A 26515-nucleotide genomic window follows, 5' to 3' on the forward strand; every position below is an offset into this window, starting at 1 on the left:
CTACAAAATTAAAATCTTCAAGGATGGAAACTTGGTACAAGTATAGCAGGACAATTTTAATTTTGTTCATTATTAAGCTTCTTAGCAAAGTCCACATGTACTGTTAAAGGTCCTCAGCACCTTTTAATTCACTACTTCAAACTTTTGATTTTAGTAAAAAGAAAACCACCAGTAATCTCTTTGCAGAAGTGATGAAGGTTAAGTCTTGTTCCAAAACATAAGTATTTTTAAAAGATAGTATTAAAAAAAAAATATAAGGATCAGAATTCCTTATACAATTTTCTTTATACTCTAAATAATAAAGATTTCAAATTAAAATAGATAATTTATAATGGATTTTATAAAAAATCGCCATAGCGATGTGTCGCAAGTGTCACGTGACTTTACATATGTGAATAATTTGTCACCCCGCGTCACATCCTCTAGTTTTCCATTTTTATTATTTATTCTGGGGACAGAATTTTTTCAGTGCAAAAAATACTATTTGTCACACCCTATACATCACATGCTTAATTTCGGCAAATTTTATAACGCTGGCCAAAACATCCTTTTTTGGAGATTTAGGTAACGTTACACAATCCAAAAAAGGCAATTTTATTTTTCAGCAAAATTCAAGTTTTTGTTACACAGAACTTCCAAAAAAGGAAATTTCTTTGACGATCTTTTAATTCCGGCCGGAATTATAAAATCACGTGACACTGGCGATGCATCGCCATGGCGATAAAAAACAAAACCCATTTATAATTTATATTTAGTATGTTAATTTCTGTAAATATTCATTGACCTATATTTATATATATATGTATTTCACGAAGTCATGGTCCATCAAAAAAAAAAATAACTAGCCAATGAATAAACATGAGTAAAAGAATCAATTTACTCTTATATACAGTGTGTTTATATATTTTTATATTTATTTATTTCTAAATTGAGAACATACGAATTGAAATTAAAAAAAAAAGTATATTGTGCATTAATTAACGTAAGGATACATTTACTCACCTAATTACATAATTTAGTAAAGTAATTATGCATAACTTCAATAAACCTTATTGTCATGTTCTTATATGGTGTTCTAGTAAACAATTATTAATCATCTTTAAATAAATTTTTATCGTCAGATTCCAATTTATATTCAATATCATCATTATTCTCAAACTCAAAATCATCATCTTCAACTTCTTTACTAGTTTCAGCAGCAGGCGCTTCTGATCCTAATGGTGCAGTAGATTCTGATGCATTTGACGATTGTTGGCTATATTCAGGTTTTAAATGATAGCAATTATTATATGGTCCACGTTTGTTTAGTATAGCAATTTCATTTAACACATCTTTTAAATATGACTAAGTCGATGATGAGAAAATGAATATTAATTAATAAAAAGTTACAAATAAAACGTAAAAAGAAAATATTATAATTATTTTAGATTAAATACCTCGGGTTGTTTCGCATAATCTTTTAATCCACGTAATGTCCAATATGTGTACTTTTCAAAAGCACCAAATAGTAAATCTATAAGTTCGTTCTTTGGCATACGTGTAGTCTTTTGATCGATCGATACTTTTGGTTTCTTCATCACTTTTGACATAATCAATTTATGTATGCTTTATAACTAAAAATTTGGCAAATAGTTTTATTTTCGATTTATGCTGATATTAATGAATTTTTGCTGATAGGTGATTAATGGTAAGCGATATCACAATTTTTTGGTAACGATCAGCTAAAATTAGATTAGATTTCGTTTAATATTTGTTAATTCGAAATTGGATAAAATGGAATATTCTAACTAATGTAGTTAGGATTAATCATGTAATAACTACATAATAATAAAGAATTGTGACTTTATATAATTTAATGAAAGATTAAAGAAAAAGATAAAAATTAATATGCAAAATCTTAAAGGAATTAAATATAAATCAAAAAAAAATGAATTAAATGAATTAAAGAAAAATTTTTAAAAAAAGTGGAATTTGAAGAGTTTATAGAAATGGAATTTAAATTTTTAAAAAAAGTGGAATTTGAAGAGTTTATAGAAATGGAATTTTATCTACAGATTAGAAATTTTACTAATGATTATCATTGGTATTTTGATATTTGATATCTGGTATTTTAGATTTTCATATAAATAATTAATTAGAAATAATAAAGGTTGATATCAAATTAAAATAGATAATTTATAATTTATATTTAGTATGTTAATTTTCATTGAACTATATTTATATAAACTGAAATAGCTTTATCACGAAGTCGTGGTCCATCAAAAAAAAAAATTAACTAGCTAATGAGTAAACATGAGATAAAAGAATCAATTTACTTCTTATATACAGTGGGTTTATATATTTTTATATTTATTTATTTCTAAATTGAGAACATACGAATTGAAATTAAAAAAAAAAGTATATTGTGCATTAATTAAAGTAAGGATACGCTTACTCACCTAATTACATAATTTAATAAAGTAATTATAATAGTACATCAACCAATTAATGTATAACTTCGGTTAATCCAATAAAATCCGTTCCCTTATTGTCATAATGTCTCTTATATATGATGTTCTAGTAAACGATTATTAATCATCTCCAACATCTCCAAATAAATTTTCCTCGTCAGATTCCAATTTATGTTCAATATCGTCATCATTCTCAAACTCAAAATCATCATCTTCAACTTCATTACTAGTTCCAGCGGCAGGCGCTTCTAATCCTAATGGTGCAATAGATTCTGATGCATTTGACGATTGTTGGCTATATTCAGGTTTTAAATGATAACAATTATTATATGGTCCACGTTTATCTAGTATAGCAATTTCATTCAACACATCTTTTAAATATGACTAAGTCAATGATGAGAAAATGAATATTAATTAATGAAAAGTTACAAATAAAACGTAAAAAGAAAATATTAAAATCATTTTAGATTAAATACCTCGGGTTGTTTCGCATAATCTTTTAATCCACGTAATGTCCAATATGTGTACTTTTCAAAAGCACCAAATAGTAAATCTATAAGTTCGTTCTTTGGCATACGTGTAGTCTTTTGATCGATCGATACTTTTGGTTTCTTTTGCTGTAATATTAAAAAAAATATATGTATGTTGAGGTTTACGTATAAATTTAAATACTATTGAATAAATGATTAAGATGATACATGCAACAAGGTTTCCGAATTTCGCAATAGCAGCCGCAGATGCACCAGGCGGTACGTAAGCACCACGATTTTCATTGTCCCCTATTATCTTAATTCTTCTCATCGGTGTTGCAGCTTGTAATGTTCTTTGGCGAACTTTTCTACTGTAATCGACCCCAAATGTTGGTTTCACTATAAAATTTTTTTTTGCTGTAGCTGCCATGGACACACCTATATATATATAAAAAAAGGTCAATTAAATCTTTTAACAAACATTACTTATGTTAGAAAGCCACTGTAAAAGATCGAGTGGATTCTTACTTTCATCATCTTTATTTTGATAAAAAAGATATGTATCAGCAACATTATTATCAACAACTTCAAGGTCATATTCTTTGGGTTCGTTTTCATGTCTTTCGATGTTTGAAAGGATAAATTTATACTATTAAGAAAAAAAAAGGAAGAAAAGAAAAGAATTTTTAGCAATTAAGATAGAATTTAATTCAACCTTTAAAATTTAGTACATACCGATTGTTTTGGTGGTTGACTACCTATTCCACTGTAATTACAGAAAAATTATTCATATTAGAAATAAACAAAGAATTAGAAATAGAATAAATTAAGATTATTATTATACCGAGAATCAACAAAAAATTGAACTTTTGCAAGTTCAGTATCATCATCTGCAACATCCGCCCATTTATCAAACAAGTAAGCTGGCAGCTAAAGGTTACAGAAATTAACTTATTGTTGTGAAATTTAATTACTATTTAAGTAAAATTTTTAAAATTCTTATATACTTTAATAAGCCAAGCTTCATTTTCGAGATCTTTCAGATCAATATCGTCTGTATCCTCATATTCGAACCCTTCTTCGTCAACATCCATACTTATATCTTCCATAGATACACCTAAATTTTCATAATCTATTTCCATCGACGACATTATTTTAAAATGAAGTAAAAGAAGTTTATTGTTAAATATATAAAAACGACAAGAGAGTTAATTTTCAGCGGATTTGAAAGCACTCGCTGATTCAGCTTTTACAAAAAGGTTGATACCACTGATTAAAGGGTTTCTTATTCTTATAAGTCAAAGATTTGGAAATTTTATTTCTCTTTGATAATGCCTTTCCCATATTTGGAAATTAGAAACCAGGATTTACGCAGTTCGTGCAACCTGAGCTTAATCGTGTAAGCTTCTAATTGGTAAATAATATATTGATTAAAATTTTGAAAAAAACAAATCAGTCGAGTGATTTCACTTCCATGTCAATTAAAAAAATGCGATCGCTTTATAAGTTTCTTTACAGCTTCCTAGCATTTATAGTGCTGGTTACGTGTTTAATATACACAGCATCAGCAAACGTAAATGCAATTATTTCACCACCTTTCAACGTTCCCAAAAACTGGAAAAACACTAATATGCTTCGAACGATAGACCTTACAAGTTCTATCGTTCGAGAAACCACTGCGGTTGTTGCTCAAAACATTCATAACGAATCGATAGGTGAATATTATTATCCTATACCTAAAGAATGGGATGAACACTTATCATTTATTGAAGTTAAAGAAAGAACGACAGAACAGTTTTTTGAAGTTGAAAAAGCAGAATTTAATTCTCTCAAGTGGGTAGCTTCTTCTAAATTATCAAATCAATTTGAAAATACGTTTGTTATGCATATTTCAAATGACACAAATGAAATAATATGTGGGAAACCAAAGAATTTTAAGTGGCCTTTATCACATACTTCTTCAACGAATAATTATTGTAGCAAGATCCAATATTATAAAATTTCCTTCAATCGTCGTCTCGATCCAGAGGATAAAATTAAATTCATTGTAACAACAGCTTTTACTCACGTGCTAACCCCTTACCCTAAGGAAATCGCACAAACAGGAAGACAAAACATATTATTTCGTGGTAATCAATATGGTAATAGTGCTTATCACACAGCTCAACAAAAAACCATAGTAAAGTAAGTTTATATTATTTACAAATTTCGTGATATTCATTTTATTTAATAACATTCAAATCGATAATCAATAATTATGTATAAAGACTCCCTTCAGCTGTTATTATTAGCTACAGCCAACCAACTGGGTATATAACTAGTAATCGAAACACGCTCGAGTATGGGTTGTTTGACGGCAAAGAACCTAATTCTTACGAAGAACTCAAAATCCATTATGAATTTCAACAAAGTATATTAACTGTCAAAGGGTTAAGACGCGATTTAGAAATTAGTCATTGGGGTGGAAATCTTGCAATTGAAGAGCATTTTAATTTAACTCAAGAAGGGGCAAGGCAAGTAATAAATTGAAACAACTTATATTATTTGAAAGTTTTCGTTTAAATCTTCATGTTTTTTTAAAAAAATTCTTGATTTACAAAGATTAAAGGATCAATTTTCGCGACTTGAATATCATAAAAATATCTATACACGTCAAAACTCTGTCATGACACGTGAATTATCATTGAGTTTACCAGCTCACGCGTCAAACGTATATTATCGTGATGAAATAGGTAATGTATCTACATCTCATTTACGATATGAACAAGATAAAACAGTTTTAGAATTCAAGCCACGATATCCTTTATTCGGTGGATGGAATTATACTTGGTATTATGGATATAATGTACCTATTGGAGATTTTGTGAAGTATCACTCTGAAAGTGGTCGATATATTTTGAACATACCTTTCATAAACGTGCTCCCTCGAGTTACTTATGATAAAGTACAAGTGAGAATTATATTACCAGAAGGTGCAAGGTATGAAATGCTTTTTTTCTTTTTTTTTTCTTTGAATTTAACAAAAAACTAAATATGTTTGAATTTTGACTTTTAGTAATATAAAAGTAGAAACCCCATTTCCTGTTGATAAAGAATCACATGGTGTTCACAAAACTTATTTAGATACAATAGGACGATATCTTATTGTTCTTGATAAATTTAACGTTCTTAATGATCATTCAAAAAATTTTCAGATATCTTATACATACAATTCATTTGAATTATTAAGAAAACCTTTAGCAGTCTCAGTTTGCCTTTTGGGTGCATTTCTTTTAAGTATGGTTTATTCTAGAATGGAATTCGGTATTGGAAAATCCGAGAAAAAAAGTTAAAATTATTTATATTTAGAATTAATATTTTTAAATAATTTAGTATATAGAAAAAAAAAAATTATTATTATAAGAATTCCGCGGAATACCGGGATTTAATAAATCAATGTGAGCGACGAGGCGTCGACCCATAATTCCTCGAAATTTTTTAGCTGCAAAAACTTGTTTCAAGAATAAAAATAAAAGTATTATTTCTAAAGAACACTTAAAAGGTATTATTGTATTAACAAAGAAAAGACAAAGAAAAGTGATTAAAATACATATATTGTTAAAGTAAATTAGGTAAAGTGTCAAAGTTCTATGATGTAATTGGAAAAGGACCGGGTGATCGAAACTTTATTTGTTGAGATTTAATTGGTGTAACAAATATACTCTGATTATTTAAAAAACTTATAAATTTCACAAAGAAATTTTGACTATTGGATTTTGTCGGAAAAATTTCCGATTGACTAAATTTTTACCGGAAATTACAATAATGATTAAACCCACTTCAATTGTTATTTATTATTTATTTTCGGCAAAGTTTTTCTATTAGAAACTTCCGTTAGTTTGTCACACTCCGAATTCTATGAATATTTATCTTATTTCGGGTATCATAAAAAAGTTTACAAGATAGAGGAAAATTTCTTTAGATCAAAAAACAACTAAAAGATTTACATACAATTTTGTTAGGATCTCACGCAGCAAAAAAAAGATTTTTATAATGGTTAATTTCTAATTATTTACAGGGATTACAAGAGAAATTCCATTGGATGATGATATTGATGATGATGATAATCGCAAACAAATTGTAGATTTTTTTTTATTCTGGGAGGGTCTTTAAAACAATTCTTTCCGAATCCTTTTGTGAAATTTTTAATTATAATGATACCATATTTTGCAAAGATTAACGAGGATTTTTTTTTTATTTTCATTTTTAGAATGAAGTGATTCTGGGAATAATATTTTTATTTTTTTTTTTCGAGAAATACCAAGAATCAAACATATTGTTTGTTTATTTCGTATTACATTTGTCCGACAAATTTTATAAAGTTTTTTTCAAGATTTTTTTTCAAAAAATCCAGATTCTTTACATGATGAGTATAACTTTATTTATAAGATGTTTGGTTGAATATGAGATTGGCCGAATAAAGTCACAAATAAACAACTCACGGAGGTTCTTGATCGATATCGGTTTTTATTTAATCTTATTATGGTAAAACAAAATATTTGCATTAATCCACGTGCTCTTTTTCTTGCATGTAAGTTCTACCAACTTTATTATTTGCAAAGTTTTTAAACACAGATCAGATTGGCTAGATTCGGTTTGAATTGAACTTCTAATAAAAGAAATTGACTAGAATAAGATTCTATTTGTTCAAGAAGACTTTTTTTTATAAAATTCTATCAATGGATTTTACTCATATATAAAGATTATATAACTGTATGTACTGTAATATAACTGTATGTACTGTACGTATCTATATATATATATAAGGACTTGATCAAAAATTTCCCGGGTACTAATGATCTAATTATATATTTTCATATACACCACGGAGAATTGCACATGTATAAATAAACAAAAAAACAAGATATCCTAAGCCCGCCATATATTACATATATTATCAACAGGTTATAGCATGAAAATTAACGAAAATTTGGATAAGAAATCTAATGAATCTGTACTATTAACGTTAGTTTGAATTCTTTTAACATAATACCTTTTTTACCCTTTTTTTTCAAAAAAAAAAAATCGTAAACAACGGGGCGTGGGAGGTTAAATTATACTCGAACTAATTTTCTTTTGATCGCCTGATTAATATAAATATAATATATATATGTACGTATGTATGTAATGTACAGTAATACTGTATATATTGTATATATTATTTTACGCAAATGGATCGCGACTTCCGTAGTAGGAAATAACTTTTTTTGAACGTAATTTTTTAAAAGAAACTTTTATATTTAAATGATTCCATATTGATCCTTTTAAATAAATTTTTGGTAAATAATATTATAATGGATTTCAAATCATAAATAAACACATGTTCTTACTGCTTGCTTTTAAAAAGTACGAGTTTTGGCGTTTACTTGTTTCTTACTTATCGAGTTTGGTGGAAAATTTAACTATAAAAAAAAAAAAAATAAAAAAAAATAAATAAATAAATAAAACCATAAATCAATCCATCATATTTTGTTCTGAAATTTATTATTTGAAGGTGAGCTATTAATTTCAAGTGGCTGAGATACTTAAAATAACGCGTGATTTTTTTTAAAAGATATTTAGTGATATATATTCAGTTAATCAGTTAAAGAGAAAAGAGTTGCTAGAAGATCGTATCCAAATTTCTTCTCAGTAAGTATAGTTACACGTACGCGTGAAGGCACATAATTTATGCAAAAAATCCACAAAGAATTTTTTCTTTTTTGATTTTAAAAAAAGAAAATTTTTAAATTAAGTTTAGAAGATTAGACTAATGGATAAATACAGAAAAATGGGGTATAGTGCAGGAAAATAATCCATTATTTTTTTTCAACAGATTTCTGAACTTATTGGTTTTGTTTGTGGTCTCTTTCCAATCTTTCCAAACCGAATAAAACCAAAAGATACTGAAAAAAAAAACCCCAAGAGTAATGTCTTCACGAGGCGAATCTACTTATGCACAATATCCTTATACTCCACCAAAAAATAATCAGCAACTTCTGCACCACCATCAGTATACTCAACAGAACCAGTTCACAACAACGCCTCAGGACGGTATAATCTCCCAAACACCTTCGGGAACACCAAATCCTCAATACACAACTCAAAATACCTCGATTGGACCACCTAGTTTAAGTTGTCAAACACGAAGATATAAGGCTTCAATAGCAAATAACACGCCTCGGCAATATCCTTCAACTATTGCCCCTCCTTTGAATGAACGCCCTCCTTCCCCGTTAGCTTCGACCCAATGTTTACCCACTAATAATAATGTACCTATCTCTTCGACTCTGCCCGCGTCCTTACCCACGCCTCCGCCTATACCCGCGGGCCTGTCTAGCCCAAATAACACTACTACGGCATCTAGTTTTGATTTACAAGACATTATCGCCCAATTTGGAGGGCAACCTGAACTACTTAAGATTATTCTTACTTCTAAAGTAGAAGAAGATAAACGTAAGGCAGAAGAAGCAAAATTGCGCGTTAAAGAACTTGATTTAATGTTATGTGATAAGCATAGAAAATGTAATGACCACGATGATTCAAAGAATGATGAGATTCATTCTAATCAAGATATGGATTATGACAATGGTAAAAATTTTACTTTACAAATAAGTTGTTTTAAACGTGATTTATATACTTATAAAATATAATTCATTGATTTTTCATTTTAGAAAATTCGATCGGAACGTAAGTTTATTAAAACATAATGATTGACATTTAACAAAGTTTTTTTTATTAATAATGTATTACTTTCAACGTTTAAAGATATTCTACATCTGATGGAACAATGAATTACGCGTCTTTTAATACCAACTTATCTTCTCATAGTCTTTCTCTTAACCCTTCAAGTACCCCCGTGTCTCAATCAACACCTCGAATTGAATCACGATCATCTAAAGGTTAGTTAAAGCCACAATTGCGATTTAATGAACAAATCATATTACATGATAATCAATTTACGCCTCAAATTTCACAAAATCCAAGCAGATCAGGATGAACCAACAGAATGCGAACAAAATAATAATGGTGCACCTAACAAACGTAAGCGTAAACGCCGTGAAATGCTTCCAGTGACAATGATCATTGAAACAAAAGAACATCCTTATGTGGATGATTATTTATGGAAAAATAATGGAAACACGACACAGAGAAAAACTGGAAATAAGAGTGTTTATTTTAAATGCTCAAACAGTAATAAAGGATGCCCAGTTAATAAAACTGTTACCGAAAAGGAATGTGGATGGATCATTAAATATCGTGGTAATCACTTGGAAGAATGTGGTAAGATCAAGAGGATTGTACAATCTTGAAACCTTTTCTTTTGGAAAAAAAAAAATTTCCGTCCGATGTGATCGATCTAAGACTTTCATGCCTTAGCTTGCATTATATATATTTTTTTTTTTCTTTATAAAATAATCGTTTTTTTACCTTCCCAATGTACATTTTCACTTCGTTATTTTATCGTTTCCCCTTTATTTTCTTCTGTAAATTTCTTTTTTTATTATATATATATTTTTTAACGTTTATCTTTGCGAATTTTATTTTTTTTATTTCTTCATGTCGTAATCGAGAGAACATTGGAGGAAAACCCAGTTTTATAAGCAAGTTAAAGCAAGAGAAGAATATATTTTTAATTATTTCTCTCTTTTTTACTCTCTTTTAAATTTTTTTTTTCTTTTTTTTTTAAAAAAAAAAATAATAACTTTTATTTTTCGAATCATTCACTTCGTTTAAAATCGCGATTTTTTTTAAGAATTCTTTTTATCATACTTTCTTTAAAAAAGGCAATTAGTCTTTTTTTAACTTTCCTTTATCATTTTACACCCTTTATTTTGCTTTTTTCAAGGAATTGACGCGTCAAACATTGTCAATTGGATTTTTTATACAACTCTAGGAAAAAAAAAATCAAACAAAAAAAAAATATATAAAGAATAAAGAATATTTGTTTGGACTCTAAAAATTTTAATTTCTGTATATATATATATATACCTTTTTGTGAAGGAAGATGAAGTTAAAAAGCTAAAAAAAAAACAATAATGTCATGAACTCGTGACATAGTCATACAAAATAACGCCTTAGATTTTTTTTATCAAAAAAAAAAAACTTTAATGCAGTAATTTTTTTACGTCGTACATCCATTGTACCTCGTGATTAAAAAAAAAACTAATATGGACTTTTTGTAATAAATTCGCTGAATTTTTAATAAATTTTTTCGCGTTTCTTTTCTAACCAATAAAAATTTTTATTAAGTAATTTGTTATAATCGGAGATTTTATTTGCCTAATGATTACGTAATTTAAATTAAATTATTTTATTTATTTATATTTTCGATTTACATACATAATTTACATTTAAAGTTTTATAATTTATCTGTAAAAGAACTTATTGAAGAATTTTTTTTTAATAAGGTTTGAAGCTTTTTGAAAAACTATATATTTATTGCGGAAAGTTCTTTGTGATTTGTATTAATAATATTCGTCATTAGTTTTGTAACTTTCATTTTTATTTGACATCTGCAAGTAAACGAATCTATTTTTACGATTATCAGACTTTTTTTTTAGATTATGTGGTATAACTTGCATTGCGTAATTACATTTTCGTTACAAAGTCGCATAAAAAAGACATATTCTTTGTTCGCTATTTATCCAATATTGAACTAGTTTCTCTTGATTCACAAAATAATAAATAATAATGTTTACAACTGGTAAAAAAAAAAAAAATATCTAGTATTTTGTGCGGAATAACTCACGGGTAATTCTATTAACTAAAAAAAGTCTTATTTTATGTATTATACATGTATATGTATATATGTATATGTTACTCATATTTGCCTTTTCTATAGTTTATAACTCATAAATTAAATCGGTAAACAATGTAGTAACCCCTTCAAATTTATTTATTTTTTTTTTTGTTGTACGGCTTACGGCTGATTGCGGGTTGATTAATTTGTGGCATTGGTATTATTATTACCTTATTTTATCAGCCATAATAAAAATTTATATTCATAGATTCCGGTTCTAGACCCTAAGTGCTATGATACATTTTTTAAATCAGCATTCTAATTTATTAAAAAAAACTTGCTGCGCAAAGTACAACTAAGATCAACTGATCTCTGTTCAATTTTAAAAAATTAAATATACTTTTTTGGTATAAATTCGAAGTTATGATCCATTTATAAGGCAATGACTTTGTGAAGCAATTAAGACAAAATCAGATCTTTTACTCACTCTAAAAATGAAACAAGAAAATGAAACTGAATAAATTATTGCTCTAGATGATTAATTATTTTCATGATAATTTGACTTATTAGTGGACATCAAATGAATCAATCTGATAAAAATGACGTGTTTGGATATATTCTGTTATCTATTTTATTGTTTCTGAGTTATTGGTGGAAATTTACATAAAATTTTGGTCATTTTTTTGTTCTTACTGCTAATTTCTCAGTTACTTTAAAGTATATCTCATAAATTTACTACTTTTTATCTAATGTTAGTTATTTTGCTTGTCAAATGTATAGTTCATACCTAAATACATATTAATATTGCATACAATTTATTTATAACATAGATCAACTATTATATTGATCAATAGATTTTGGATAGTGTTCTGCATAAATCAAATTTTTCCTTTAAAATTCAATTCAGTTTGAACTCAATTTAGACTTAATTTGACTTCAAAAAATATTATTTCAGAAACTAGTGATCCAATTTTGATGATCTTTTTTTAGTCGATAGCTTTTATTACTCTGATTAAAATAAAAAAAGATCATTGAAATTAGACCACTAGATTAAAAGTTATTCACAAAATATATTTTTACCTTTCAGGATCAATCAGAACATATCATGTCACAAATCAATTTATGCAAAACACTAATTTTAAAAGAATTGGAGATATTAAAAGTAAAAGATCTGTTATATGGAATTAAATATAAATTAAAAAAGTTATTGAAAATATTAAAGTTATCATATAAGGAAAAAAATGTAAATTTAGAATTAGAAATAAATCATATAATATAAGAGAAGGTGCATTATAGTATATTTTTTTTTTTTGCAAGGTAGTGCAATTTGTGAGTTTATTAATTATATATAAGAATACAAAAGCATCTGTTATATAACTAATTTATTAAAACTCCAAACCAGTTCCCCATCCATAAGATTGCTCCTGTGCCCTACCATCACCTTATAAAATTCACCTATATCCTTCTATAGTTACTATTGAATTATATAGGATCACCATATTATAAGATTTCAGTATATGCTTCCACTACCCTCTAAACAAAGAAAAAAAAAAGGGTTATGTTATATTTATATATTTTTTTGTTGTTATATACTTTCCAAAATACCCTATTTCCCTCTTTAATAAATTGATTTATATATTGTCTTGCTTTTTCTAATGCTATTGACCATTGTTCATTATGTTTTAATATTTTCTCTCCAAATTTTCCAAATCATATATGCCATCCTCTGTCTGTAAAGTTAGAATCCTTTTATATACAATACGTTGATGTGCTAATGGTTTTTTTCTTAAGTCTTGTTTTTTTATACCCTTGGTATGCTCCCATTCTGCTGTTACCTTGCAACGTGGTTGCCAAATAATATTGTAAAATTCATTAACAAATACTTCTAGAAAGAGGGCTGCAATAGTTAATGCTATTCTTTTTGTCTTGACAATAATTTTGAGCTTCCCTGTATTTTTCTTTTGGAAAGAAACTTATCATCATTAAATGAATATGCGGAATGGGTAAATCAAGATTAGCATCAATAGTATGGGCGAAGTTTCTGTTCCATATGAGTAATTGTTGTATATCTTACCTGACTTAATTGAATATTTTTTTCTTGTAATAAGAAGTTCTTGATTGTTTGATTACATTTACATACAGTATTGTTAGCTATAGCTATCCATTTATCACTGAGCTGTTTGCAGTATATCATATGATCATCATCTTCATTTTCTTCAAGACAAAACCTGCACTTTACATCTCCATATAAGTCATATCTTCTTTCTTTCATGATTTCTAAAGTTGGAAGCAAATAATTTAAAAGTTTCAAGTGTTTGATAAATCTGTCATTTATCATTGATGTTGTGCAGTTAGATCCTGTGTTTTTTTTAAATAATGTCCAGGTGACTTCTTCTTCTGTGTCAGTTGTGTCTGAAAATACTGATATCTATGTGTACGATTGAGGGACCGTACTGCGTCCCTAATGTGGATTCACACAATTATCTATGAATTTTCTGATGTGCCTGTCAACTCTTATACCATCCCAATAAATGTCATATATTAAATCTTTTTGTTGTGAATCTTTAATTTTGATGCAAGTTAAACTATTAGTATCATTTTTCGCTACCCTATCTGCTTCTTCATTGCCTTTGACTCCAGAATGACCTTTGACTTTTACTAACTTTATTTCTAACCGTTTGCTGTCAATAAGGTTAATTATACAACTTACTATGCTGTAGTTGTTGCATTTGCACCAAATTCTTGTTTTGTTTTTTCCATTTGTTAAATTTGTTCTTATGTAGTTGATACTATCTATAGCAGCTTGTGAGTCAGTAAGGATATTTGCTTTCTGACCTGTTTGTAAAACCAATATAGCTGACAAGATGGCTCCTAATTCTGCACGTGATGGATGAGGCCAGTCTGTGATTGAACTACTACACTCCAGTATTACTTCGTCTTTACTATTCAGTATCACCCAGCCTGTACCCATGTATTTTGTAAAAGTGTTAGACTTATTGTTAAAGCGGTTTGTTAATGAGCCATCTGTGTAAATATTAATCATGTCAGATGGGTTAAAGGTTGATCTTATTTGTTGTAGCAACGCTATATGCTGTGTCATGGCTTCATTGTTCGCTAACGTGTTTTGTATTAGAGCGTGTCATAGTCTACCATTTGTATGTAACTGGGGCTATGCTCTACATTTTGTTGTAATTGTGGTAGCCTCTGGTTTCTATAATGTCCTTGATTATTCTAGTATCTGGATCAGTTCGGTATTTGGATACTCTATTTATACATGTTAACGACGTGCGGTCTTTATTGAAGAAGCAACCACGGTTTTCTTTGTTGACCCTTCTGTCGTTTAGTGAGGCTTAACACCCACGTCGCTTAATTAATTTATATGGACACTTCGTTGTCCATTCTCTCCTCATGTCGGCTGTGGTCCAATGTTGTATCGTATGTTTACCTGTTTGAAGTTTTTTGTTAATTTGTCCAAATGTTAACGTATAATCTTGTTGCATATGGACGAATTCTTTTTTTCTATTATCTGTAGATGGTAACTTCTTTGGCATCCTGAACGCCTGTGCGTTTTTTAAATACATTCCATCATTTTCTAATCTATTTTCTGAGTCAAAGGGCGCCTTATCCGTCATATAATAGTTTTTTAGGTTGGGTGCCTTTTGTATGATATCTGTTAGTGAATTAAACCATTGCGGAGTCCTGCCTCTTGCTGGTCTTTTATTGATGTCACAGATTTGTTGCCATGTGACTGTGTCCGAAGCGTCCTGATTAACTAATTGTAATGCACCGTAGATCGACATAGATGCAGCTTTTCTTATAATGAATTCTTTGTCTTTCCCTGTGCATCTTTGACGCTTGTTGATATACAAAGTTTCTTACGTTCGGTCCTATTAGTGGTATGTCCCATTCTTCGTTATCTGTTAATGGTTGAAATTTAAATAAGTAGTCGTGTGCTTTTCTCATTACGTTGTAGGCGTGATTGTTAGGCATTTTGTTGAGAACTGTGACGTCCGGCTCCATCAATAAAATGCAAGACGTTATATTTAATATTAGTTGCGCCTTTTTTAATCTCATTTTAACTACGTCCGCCTGTTTCGATTGCGAGTTAATGGTGACTAGGAATTCTGATATTTGCGCTGCTATTTGATTTCTCCACAGGTTCTTTAATTTGCCTTGTGCTGAGTGGAGAAGAATGTTGTCGATGACAGTTGCTGGGCAGTCGCGTCTTATGTTTAATTGTTTGCATAACCGGCTTAAAAATTTCCTCATATTTTTTGTCTTCCCACACGGTTGTTTTAAGCCTATATTCTAGTCGCGGGAGTAAAACAGTGTTAATAATGTAGATCGCTTGCGCATGTGTTATGTGTTTGTGTCTAATCGCCCCTACTATTGTCGATATCTCTTTCTTTACTATAGCTTCTATGGTTTGTCTCCTTTGTCTGCTTTGAACCATACTCCCAGAATGCGTATTGGAACTGATCCCTTGTTGACAAACACTTTGTCGTTATTTTTCCCTATCTCCAAGAACCTTTCGTTTTCGTTGCTTTCTTCCGGATTTACAACGATAATTTCAGTTTTTTCCCCGTTAATTTTTATGTCATTGATATCAAAAAATTCGTCCGCAATTAGTAAAATTTCTTCTGCTTCATTTTTACTTTTGGCGATCCATTGTGTGTCATCTGCGTATGCCGACACGGCGGTTCGTACTGTTATTTTCCGTTTATTATTATTAAAAACGTTGTCCGGCCAATTTAGCTCCATGCAGTAACCTAAAGCTTCATCTTCCTGTATTCTATGGAGGAGGGGATCGTAAAAAATTCTCCAGATCAATGGGGATATAACCTCCCCTTGGTCTATACCATCGCATGCTGTGAAAGTATCGGTTACACCGTACGCCGTGATGATCTTGATCTTACGGTTTTTGTAGATATTTATGATGAAATTAATGGTGGATGGTGGTAATCTAATTCTCTCCAGAGCTTTTTGCAAGGGAACCATTCCGACGCTGTCGAAGGCTTTCGCCATGTCTTGAGCCACTATCCATACTGTCTTATTCTCTTCACGAGCGTCTTCTAGAATACCATTAATTATTGAAAGTGGTGCTGATGTAGATTCGCCTGGTAATCCCACGTAATTTGGTCCTTTTAAAATTTCGTGTTTACTGAGAATATTTCCTAGGCGTTTTGTGGTAATTTTGACTGCACATTTACGCAGGCACTCAATAAGTAAAATTGGTCTCGTCCTTGCTAGGTTGAAATCCCAATCATAAGTCTTGGGGATCGGATACAATTGAGAGATTTTCCATTTCGTAGGTATGTTTTGTAACAAATAACATAGTCCGTGTATTGCCTGAACAAGTCATTGGCTTTTGCACCAGCTTTCTTGATTAATTTATAGCTGATGTTAGAGATGCCTGGTGCTGATTTATCGTTCATAGTTTCGAGCATCTCATACCACTCTTGTTCGGTCGGTATATCATTTAGGTGTTCGTAAATTTCCGGGTTTATGTCTTTCCGCGGTTCATATATTTCTTTCCACTGTTCTGGGAGATTCTCGAATTTATGATTTCGTGAGCGGAATAGGGATGAATACGCGTTAATCGCTTCTGTATGGACTTCTTCTTTAGAGTTCAGGCAATATTTCTTCTTGGGTATCAGTGAGTATACGTATTCTGTCCAGATTGATTTTTGAGTATGTTTGTCTAGGATGCTATTAATCATTTTCCGTTGATCCTTGGTAATCATACTATTTCTTTCTTCTATCCTTTTCTTTATTGATGCTTCTTTGATTGCCTTGTCCTTTATTTTAATTATTCTTCTGACTATTTTCAGCCAGTTTCTCGTTTCGCATTTCCATGTGTGCCAGTCCGTGTCTTCCGTTATCTCTGCTATGTTGGTTCCGTAACATTGGTTGAACGATTTAATTCCTTTTGATGCGTTGCGTAACTCTACCCCCTTCAATTCGTTTTTATATAATTTCCTCATTATACTTCTAATATATAATAGGTCCTTACGTTCTTTAGAGGAGTTTTCGATTTCTTTATAATTCCTATTAAAGTTGGTTTTGACGCCGCCTATTTTCTTGTGTGGAATGTGTTTAAGCGCGGCCTGTTGTATGCAGTTACATATGATGTCCCATAATTTATTTAGTGTATCCTCATTTTCGTCTATGGTTCTCTGTATCTGAAGGCTTTATGTTTCTTCAGAAGGCCATTAAGGTATTTTTCATATCTGTTCCACTGTTCATTTGTGGTGTTTTCGTAGTCGTATACAATACGTGTTGAGCTCTTTTCTGCTCTTCTACCTCCTTTGTTGTTAGTGACTATTATATTAGTGAAAGAGATTTCTGCGAGTGTGATGTTGTGATCACTATCTGTAATGTCAATTGACTGGTATATGTGACTCTTTCTTATGTTAGCTTCAAGTTTAGGGTCCGCCCGTATGTAGTCAATTCTAGTTGATGTATTTTTGTTTTTCCATGTGAAGCATCTCTTTTTGGGATTTAGTTTTCTGTACGTGTCCGTAAAAAAGGCATTGTCTAACCACGTAATTATATTTGAAGGTTTTTTTCCGAGTTTGGATGGGCCGCTATAATCTAGTGTTCTGTCCAAATATGAGTTGAGATCTCCTATCAGAATGTAATACCTATTTTTTTTACTGTGATTAGTGAATTCTTTTTTAATATAGCTTGTTAGTTCACTTTGTATTTTCGTGTCTGATGGTGGTATGTATATTACACCTACTATGAGCGTGCAATTCTTGAAGAGTACTAAGGCTTCTATGTAAGATGCACCTATTCTATTGACTTTTCCAATGTGTTTTTCCCATTTCTTGTTAATCATTATGCAAACTCCTGACCCTTTTATCTTGTTGTCTTTGTTAGTCCAGAAAGAGGTATATTCTAGTGTTTGTTTGTTCCAAAATTTTCCGTGTTTTCTATCTCTGTTTGTTTCGCATATACCTATTATATCAGCTCCTTTGTTTGAACAGTATTCTATTAGTAAATTAAGTTTGGAATGATCGGGGCCCAGGCCGTTAATGTTGTGTCCCATGAATGTTAAATTGTATGTGTTGTTGTTATATACATTTGCATTTTGTTGCGTGTAGTTATTCTCTGTCTGCTGTGTACGCGTCGTGTTTCTGTCTTGAATGTTTTTGTTTTTGGGGGAGTGTTGGGCCGTTGTTCAAAATCTCCCTCTTCTGTTTCTACTTTACGTGTAGTTTCTGTTTCTCTGTTTGTTGTCCTCAACGATAGGAGTTTTTGTTTAGGCTCAGCTAAACAAATTCTTTATTGTTTTGAATGGCATTGTCCCCGTTTTTTTGTATTATTCCTTTTCCATAAAAAAGAAATATTATATATAATTATATTACTTTTAATTAATAATTTTTTATACTTTTTTTTTTAGTTTTGCGTATTATATATTATATTTTATAGCATATATAAATTTCTGCATTATAGTATATTATAATTAGTAACTATAATATATAATTGTATTTACTATATTATTTGATTTTTATTAATATAGTTCAAATATGTAAAGAAAGTTCATTTCTCCTAACTCTTAAGATATAATTCAGGTTAGTATTCCTTACGAGTTGAATCGAATTGAGTTTTGAATCAATTTTTTATATGATAAAATTTGTTCTATGTTAATTTTTATAATACTTTAACTATATTATTTATATTATGCAAGTCTATGCAAGTCATTTTGAGTCACATATGCGGGATACTAATCCAGGTATTTGTGTTCAAATAGGACTCTGCTTATTTATAAGATAGATTACCAGAAACCTAAAGTAAAATTTATAATTGAGAATTTTTGAAAATCCTACTATATATAGATAAATTACACTTAAAAAAGGAAATATTACACTACGTTGTTATGATTTTTTTTTCTTTTTAGATCAATTAACCAATAGGATCTCTGGTAAAATTACCAGTAAATTTAAAATTTTTTCTGAAGATCTCTATTAAGAGTAAGTGAATTCTGTCCAAATCTTTCAATATTTTCTATTCTTATTTATATTTTATTTTATATTCAGTTTCATAGTTTTTTATATTATTCATCATATTTTAAAAATAGACATTTTGAAATAAAAGTAAACTGTTGCAAAAAAAAAAAATAACCCAAAGTATTCTATATATAAATATAAAAAATATATGGAAATAAGTATTTTCTTTATATAAAATCAATCATTTAAATTATTTAATAAAATTATTAATTTTAATATAAACTTCAGTATTAAAAAAAACTTTAATTGCAATATTTAAAAATCTGCATAAATATTCTGTTATTTTTAATATTAAAATATATAAATATATATATAAACCAGTTTTTTTTTCTATATATTTGCATAAATATAAAGGTATATAAATTAAATATAAAATTTTAAATTCTTATTATTTTTACACATAAATTATAGCAACATGTATATTATTTTACATGCACCCATCTAATATTTTATAAATTTTATTGTAAATAATTATAATAACATATTAATAAATAAATGCAAATTTATATTTCATATTTACAAAATAAACAAAATAATTGAATTAGCATTTTGAACTTTCAAATTTTAACTAAACTAACTTAACTCTAACTTTAACCTGATTTAATATTTACTTTAATTCAATATTACAAATCTAATAATTCAATACTTCATTATTTCTTTTTTTTCAATTCCATTCCTATTGTATAAATTACATTTCAACCTATTGAAACTTCATTAAACTGAGTTAAAATTTGTAAAAGTTCTTTATATCTTACAGTTTTAGATGGTCATCTTTTAAGATATTTGATTATAGGATTTTCAATTGTTTTATTATTTTCTTGGTTTACTTTTTTATCTATGATTTGATGTTGACAATTATGATATATATCTATATATTGTAAATTTATTGCTTTCCAGTTTTTTTTTATCAATATATTTCTTAAATAAAGTAATAAAAAATTCATCACAACTTTTGCAACCAATTTGCTTAGTTTAATTAGTTAACTATTGTATATTAATATAATATAGATATTACTCTTTAAGAAAAGCATATTAATTAATATTAAATTTAAAAATTTCATCTGTTAAGTTAGAAATCAGATATAGTATTAAGAGCTAAAAATCAAGCATTTAATTAACTTTTAAATTTTGTAATAGGATAAAAAGGTTGCTTTCTAAAATTTAATTAATTTGAAATAAACTAGTATCGATTAAGAAATCTGATATAAAACTGTACATCTGAAGTTTATAACATTACACTAAATAGTATCTGCAAATTATTTTGCAGATTATTAAAGACATACATAAATATTTGTATATTCTATTATTCAATAAAATAACCAAGTGATATATATACTTTAAAAGAAGTTAAATAATTAACTCTTTAAAGATATTTAATAGTTGTTTTATTATATAATAATAGAAAATTTTGAAACATAATTTGTCTTATTTCTTGTTTTTTAATAAAATTAGAAAAAAAGAACCAATTTAATTTGGTAAATAAAATGTGATTAAATAAATATATTTCAAATAAATATCTATTATCATACTTTGAAATTTTTAACCTTTAAATCTTCATTAATAATATAAGACTAGATGTACCATCCAGTTCTGAATTCTATTTTAAGTATAAAAAAATATATTTATATTGTATTTAAATTCTAATTTAAGTATATTTTTATTATTTTAAGTATAATTTAAGTACTTAGGCAAAAAACAAGTACATTAAAAGGTATATTATAAGTATATTATAAATTAAAATTAATACTTATTTTAAGTATATTTTAAGTATATTTTAAATATATTTTAAGTATATTTTAAGTATAAAGACTTTATGAATTTTATGATACCCATAAAGTAGGAAATTGTGACTTTTTCCCAGGTATTAAGGTGTCTAAAGAGTAAAGACAATGTCTCAGTCAGTGTTGGAAATTCAGATTTTAAATCATATGCAGAATGCGCACATTATTTGAAATTTTTATGTGCGCAAATTCATATGCAATGTGCGGAAATATGTAAAATATACAAGAATGTGTTAGATATGCAAATTTCTGTGTGCGCAAAGCGCACACAAAAATTTTTGGTCATGTGCGGAGTTTTTAAAATTTGTGCGCGCGCACACTCCGCATATTGAATTTCCAACACTGGTCTCAGTGTAAAAGTATGTGAATTTGCATTTAAAGAATTAGATACTGGACTACCAGATATTGAAAATAGAATCTTATGGTTAAGATAATTTATTATTAAATAAAGTCTATCTACAGAGTCAAACAATTACTCAACAGTACACATGTTGAATACTATTAGTATGACAAGTGATTTGTAGTTTAATTATATTAGAATAGTTATTAGAAAATTTTACTTTGTATATATTTTCTTAATTTTTTTTACTTTAATAAAATTGCAAATTTACTGCAATAAAAAAAAAAAAGTATAAAGACTTTTCATAGGGATAAAGTAAAGTTTACATATAAAATTTTTTAAAAATTCTACTATAAAAGGAATTTTTATATTACATTATTATAATTTTTTCCTTTTTAGTTAATTAACCAATAAAATTTAAGAAATTCTAAAGTAAGATTTTATATAAAAGTGTTTTTTTTTTGCAAAGGTGATTATTGAACCTACTATACTGCGAATCTATAATTGATTTTCATTATTTTTATTAGTTCTTTTATTAGTAAAAGCTTATTAAATTTATTACAAAATATATTAAATAATAAAATTTTTATATTTTTATAATTAAATAATGAGTTATTATCAAATATTTTTAAATTAAAAAAGCTTTATTTATTTTTAAAATATAAAAATATTGTAATTGTAAATTACCTGTAAGATGGTTTTCAGTGACTTGAATTCTAAAATAACATAAAGAATATAAGAGATTTTAAGCTGTATTAATAAATATTTCTTTAAATATTAATATAAGTGTTTTATATCTTACTAGAGATTTAGTTCAATTACTATTGGTTTTTTATAAAGAATATCAAACATACAATATTATTTAAAATTATAAACAAAGAAAATTAATTATATATTATGATACATAAGTTAATTTAGATAAAATTATTAATATTAATTTTAATTTCAAAAAATTTAATAGTGTTTAATCACAGTATTTTTCACCTATTTAAATTAATCTAAAAATAAGCTACCAAAAAAAAAATCCTAATCAGAAGCAGAATCCAGGTAAGAATTTTAATCTTATGCAGGACCCTGCTTACTTATAATAAAGGTCACCGTAGAAAATTAGCCTTTTACTAATAGTTTTTACCTTACTTTTTTCTTAAATTCTATTGGTTAATTAGCTAAAAAGGAAAAAAATCATAACAATGTAACATAAAATTTCCTTTTATAGTAGGATCTGCAAAGAATTTTATATATGATTTTTACCTTAAGCCTGGAGGTGACCTATCTTATAAGTAAGCAGGGTTCTTCTTATGCACAAGAATTTGAATAGATAAAATAAGAAGTAAAAGTCTTTTAAAAAAAACTCAAATAAACAAAAAGGCTTTGATAGTAGCAACGTTTTAGTTAAAATCAGAAATACTACTAAGAATATTGGTTAACTGATAGAAAAGAGAAAGAGGCCAAGAAAATTGTATAGTAAAAAAATATATTTGCTATTCAAATTATTACTAATGATTTTCTTTTTTTATTTTATAATTTTTTATTTTGACTTTTATTTTGTTATTTCTCTATTTTTTTTTTACTTTGAGTTTTATGTTATAATTATAGTAAGTTTTTAGAATACTTAAAGGTGTAAACTGAAAGAAAGAGTTCTTCTTTAAGAAAAGACATTTATAAAGTGAACTTAAGTTTCAACTAACAGTATACATATACTAAAAATTAACAGGTGGTTTAGTACTTAAATAATTAAATTAGTTTAATTATTTAATCTTTATATGTATTTTGTTTAGATTTACATTTCTATTCTGATACTGCACTAAAAAAAAAAAATTATATTATATAAAATAACTTATATATTATATTAAATAAATAATATTAATTTGCACCCATTGGCTGCAAAGCATTTAAATTAATTCAAGATCGGGGCATTCGCAAGCTAATAACTTACTTCGAATCATGGACTGACTTGGAAAATGTCATTGGTAAGCCGTTTAACTTGGATGAATTTACTGGTGATTGGATGAGGTACTTTACTCCTAACTTGAAGCAAAGAAAGAGGAATCTTCAGAAGGCGAATCAAGAAGGAGACTAGCAAGGTTCGAACAACTAATACTAACATACAGTCGGAGCAGTAAGACAAAGGTGGACAAAGAAATCAAGAAGATCGATAAGGCCTTGGGCGTTATTGACAAGCTTACTATTTTAGCAGAAATAAGGTCGATGCTTAGAAAACTGGGAGCGTCATAATATAAGTTCGAAAGAATGGTTAGATAGTCTTAGTTTTAGGAGTGTAGATGTAGTAGGGTGGCTTTGTTACTGACTGTTTCCTTATTTTTACATTTTTGTTTTTTTTTTGTTTTCATTTTAAATGTGGGGCTCTTTTTTTGTTTTTTCTTTTCCTGCATTTTTCTCTGGTTTGAAGGTACATTTGCACCAGGTTTATTAATGCATCCTCACATTGCACTTCGGGGGATGGTTGACCTATTTTCTGTATTTTTTGTGGTGTAGTAGTTACACCTATATTGTATAGATCCAAGTGTTATTTTTAATAAACTGTAAATTTCAAAAAAAAATAAATAAATAAATAAATAAATAATATTAATTTTTAATATTACATAATAATAAATAACTATTATTATATCAAATAAATGGTATCCGATCAAATTCTCAACAATCAATTACATGACTGACACAAGACCGACAACAAAATCTCGACAATCCAAAATCTCGACAATCTAAAATCCCAACAATCTAAAATTCCGACAACCTAAAATCCTGACATGTTTTATTCCGACAAGTTAATTATTCTAACATTTTAAGAACAAAATTTAAGATTTATCACAATTAATTATATATCACAATAATTATTTATTATAAACTATATTTCATTTATTTTATTTCTACATTTGTTTATACAGTATAATTGATGTTATTAATTTATAACTATATTGCTTAAGCTATTATTATCAATTCTTTGTAATAAACTATCATAATAATTTTTTTTATTTTTTACTAAATTAAAAAACTAAAAATTAATGCATTTTTTTGAATGTTCTATGCATAAATTCGCTAAATAAGTAATTACAAAAAATTATAAAGAAATGTTATGAGCAATTCCACGTAAATAATCCATTACTGTGCGATTTACTCTATCATTAAAAATTGTTGTAATTCTATTTTCTCTATCAATTATAGCATTTTTTTGCTTTGGACGTTGTGCACCACGAAGAATATTTTCAATTTGTAATTCTACTTTTTGTTGCTCTTTTTGAAGTTCCTTAATAATAGTATAAATCCTAACATATGAATTACCAACTAAATTTAGGATTGGTAAAGTCCTTATTTTGGACCTAAAGACTCAGTCCTAAGACTGAGTCTGCAGATCTTTAAGTCCGATTTTTTGGACTAATAAGGAGTTAGTCTGAGTTCCTAACCAATAAAAAGGGTTCTTACATTTGGTATATATATTACATGGTATTTTTAATTTTTGTTGTACAAACTTACACAATGAGTTTAGATGACGCGTTCGATTTTGTTGACTTGGAGAGCGATGACATTTTGGATAACATATTACATACTGTGCCGTAAGCTCTCGAAAAACTTCACCTCTACGGAATTATGTAGATTGCAAAAGCCCAGCTCATCTGGGAGTACCTGTATGCAAAAGGTGCAATTATGTATTTTCTATTAAGTCAAGTAATACTACTATTGAACGGCATCTTTTAAATAAGCACAACATAATAATTCAAAAGGTCAGAAAGCAAACAACATTAAATTTCAAATGTACAGACCCTTGGCCTGCAAAAGAAAAATTGGAGCGAGATAAAGCAGTTGTTATTTGGATTATTGATAACCAACAACCTTTTAGTGTTGTGGAAAATGAAAAATTTATTGAAATGATGCATATTTTCGATCCTCGTTACAAAATTCCTGATCGACATCAAATAAAAGAAATGATTATTGATGAATTTAATGAACGTCATTCTAATATTGGCTATGATTTACAAAAATATCTAGCAAAGCTTTCCTTCACTGCCGATAATAACATCAACTATAAGTAGCGAAGCATACCTTGGCCTAACAATTCACTATATTGACCAAAATTGGGTTTTTCAGCGTTTTTTACTTGATATTATTCCCTTTAAAGTTCGTCATATAGGAATCAATATGGCAGCAGCAATCACTAATGTTCTTAATGAATTTAACTTAGCAGGTAAAGCGTTAGCACTTACTACAAATAATGAATCTGCGATGTTAGTATGTGGACGAAAATTATCAGAAGAATTTGAAAAAGAATTAATTGCTGATCCGCATGTGATCGATAGAATTTATATAATAAAATGTGACGCAACATTTATATATAAGCCATGTCGATCATTCTTTTATATCAAATAAAATGCAACCATATTGTTATACAATTGCGTAATTTAACACCTGCAATATACATTTAAGATCTTAGAAAAAAAAATTTTTTTATAAAAAGTTTTTTTTCTTTGCAATTTATAAAGTTTTATATGTAGAAAACGGAGATTTCATAGTATTTTACTTCTATGGTATAAATGGTATAACTGATTTCTACCTCTTTAACTTTCTTCTGACGCTTATAAAACTTTTTTTGTTTATTATTTCTGTCAACTATTACATTTTTAATAACATTACGCACTTCTATATCTCTTTTTCTTTCACAAATACGTCCAGTTTGTAAAAAATATG

The 26515-nt window shown here is 28.0% G+C and overlaps 6 protein-coding genes across 6 annotated transcripts; 2 read left to right on the plus strand and 4 right to left on the minus strand.

The window, feature by feature from the left end:
* Positions 1–1089: 1089 nt before the first annotated feature.
* Positions 1090–1577, minus strand: OCT59_008254 (uncharacterized protein; the record flags this gene model as incomplete). Its single annotated transcript, XM_025311646.2, has 2 exons — positions 1090–1344; positions 1437–1577. The coding sequence occupies 2 exons, from the start codon at positions 1575–1577 to the stop codon at positions 1090–1092; spliced, it is 396 nt and encodes a 131-aa protein (XP_025169557.2).
* A 242-nt stretch (positions 1578–1819) lies between these two features.
* OCT59_008255 (uncharacterized protein) lies at positions 1820–4220 on the minus strand. Its single transcript, XM_066142331.1, has 8 exons — positions 3928–4220; positions 3765–3850; positions 3656–3686; positions 3449–3569; positions 3153–3358; positions 2927–3067; positions 2439–2834; positions 1820–2359 (listed from the first exon to the last, which is right to left on the minus strand). Exons 1-7 carry the CDS (start codon positions 4069–4071, stop codon positions 2571–2573), a joined length of 993 nt encoding a protein of 330 aa, XP_065999222.1. The 5' UTR covers positions 4072–4220; the 3' UTR covers positions 1820–2359; positions 2439–2570.
* A 162-nt stretch (positions 4221–4382) lies between these two features.
* Positions 4383–6453, plus strand: OCT59_008256 (uncharacterized protein). The gene is made up of 5 exons (XM_025321196.2): positions 4383–4753; positions 4901–5104; positions 5188–5433; positions 5522–5899; positions 5976–6453. The coding sequence occupies exons 1-5, from the start codon at positions 4395–4397 to the stop codon at positions 6250–6252; spliced, it is 1464 nt and encodes a 487-aa protein (XP_025169559.1). The 5' UTR covers positions 4383–4394; the 3' UTR covers positions 6253–6453.
* A 1784-nt stretch (positions 6454–8237) lies between these two features.
* OCT59_008257 (uncharacterized protein) lies at positions 8238–10898 on the plus strand. Its single transcript, XM_025321197.2, has 6 exons — positions 8238–8453; positions 8514–8590; positions 8775–9529; positions 9613–9628; positions 9707–9840; positions 9929–10898. Exons 3-6 carry the CDS (start codon positions 8869–8871, stop codon positions 10249–10251), a joined length of 1134 nt encoding a protein of 377 aa, XP_025169560.1. The 5' UTR covers positions 8238–8453; positions 8514–8590; positions 8775–8868; the 3' UTR covers positions 10252–10898.
* Positions 10899–13363: 2465 nt separating this feature from the next.
* On the minus strand, positions 13364–13953 carry OCT59_008258 (uncharacterized protein; the record flags this gene model as incomplete). The annotated part of the gene is made up of 2 exons (XM_066142332.1): positions 13364–13639; positions 13756–13953. The coding sequence occupies 2 exons, from the start codon at positions 13951–13953 to the stop codon at positions 13364–13366; spliced, it is 474 nt and encodes a 157-aa protein (XP_065999223.1).
* A 2147-nt stretch (positions 13954–16100) lies between these two features.
* OCT59_008259 (uncharacterized protein) lies at positions 16101–17665 on the minus strand (the record flags this gene model as incomplete). The annotated part of the gene is made up of 3 exons (XM_066142334.1): positions 16101–16387; positions 16598–16879; positions 16969–17665. The coding sequence occupies 3 exons, from the start codon at positions 17663–17665 to the stop codon at positions 16101–16103; spliced, it is 1266 nt and encodes a 421-aa protein (XP_065999224.1).
* Between the last annotated feature and the right edge of the window lie 8850 nt (positions 17666–26515).

This window comes from Rhizophagus irregularis, chromosome 16 (assembly GCF_026210795.1).
Source record: "Rhizophagus irregularis chromosome 16, complete sequence".
NCBI lineage: Eukaryota > Fungi > Glomeromycota > Glomeromycetes > Glomerales > Glomeraceae > Rhizophagus > Rhizophagus irregularis.

What these genes read in the sequence shown, in the direction of transcription:
- OCT59_008257 (XM_025321197.2), top strand. Translation starts at nt 8,869, where the DNA reads ATGTCTTCACGAGGCGAATCTACTTATGCACAATATCCTTATACTCCA. An exon ending in TGAATCACGATCATCTAAAG is followed by an intron (nt 9,841 to 9,928) that starts GTTAGTTAAAGC and finishes AAATCCAAGCAG; the next exon opens with ATCAGGATGAACCAACAGAA.
- OCT59_008256 (XM_025321196.2), top strand. Translation starts at nt 4,395, where the DNA reads ATGTCAATTAAAAAAATGCGATCGCTTTATAAGTTTCTTTACAGCTTC. An exon ending in GCAGAATTTAATTCTCTCAA is followed by an intron (nt 4,754 to 4,900) that starts GTGGGTAGCTTC and finishes TAATTATTGTAG; the next exon opens with CAAGATCCAATATTATAAAA. An exon ending in CAACAAAAAACCATAGTAAA is followed by an intron (nt 5,105 to 5,187) that starts GTAAGTTTATAT and finishes TTATGTATAAAG; the next exon opens with ACTCCCTTCAGCTGTTATTA.
- OCT59_008255 (XM_066142331.1), bottom strand. Translation starts at nt 4,071, where the DNA reads ATGTCGTCGATGGAAATAGATTATGAAAATTTAGGTGTATCTATGGAA. An exon ending in ATGAAGCTTGGCTTATTAAA is followed by an intron (nt 3,851 to 3,927) that starts GTATATAAGAAT and finishes TGTAACCTTTAG; the next exon opens with CTGCCAGCTTACTTGTTTGA. An exon ending in GTCAACCACCAAAACAATCG is followed by an intron (nt 3,570 to 3,655) that starts GTATGTACTAAA and finishes TTTTCTTAATAG; the next exon opens with TATAAATTTATCCTTTCAAA.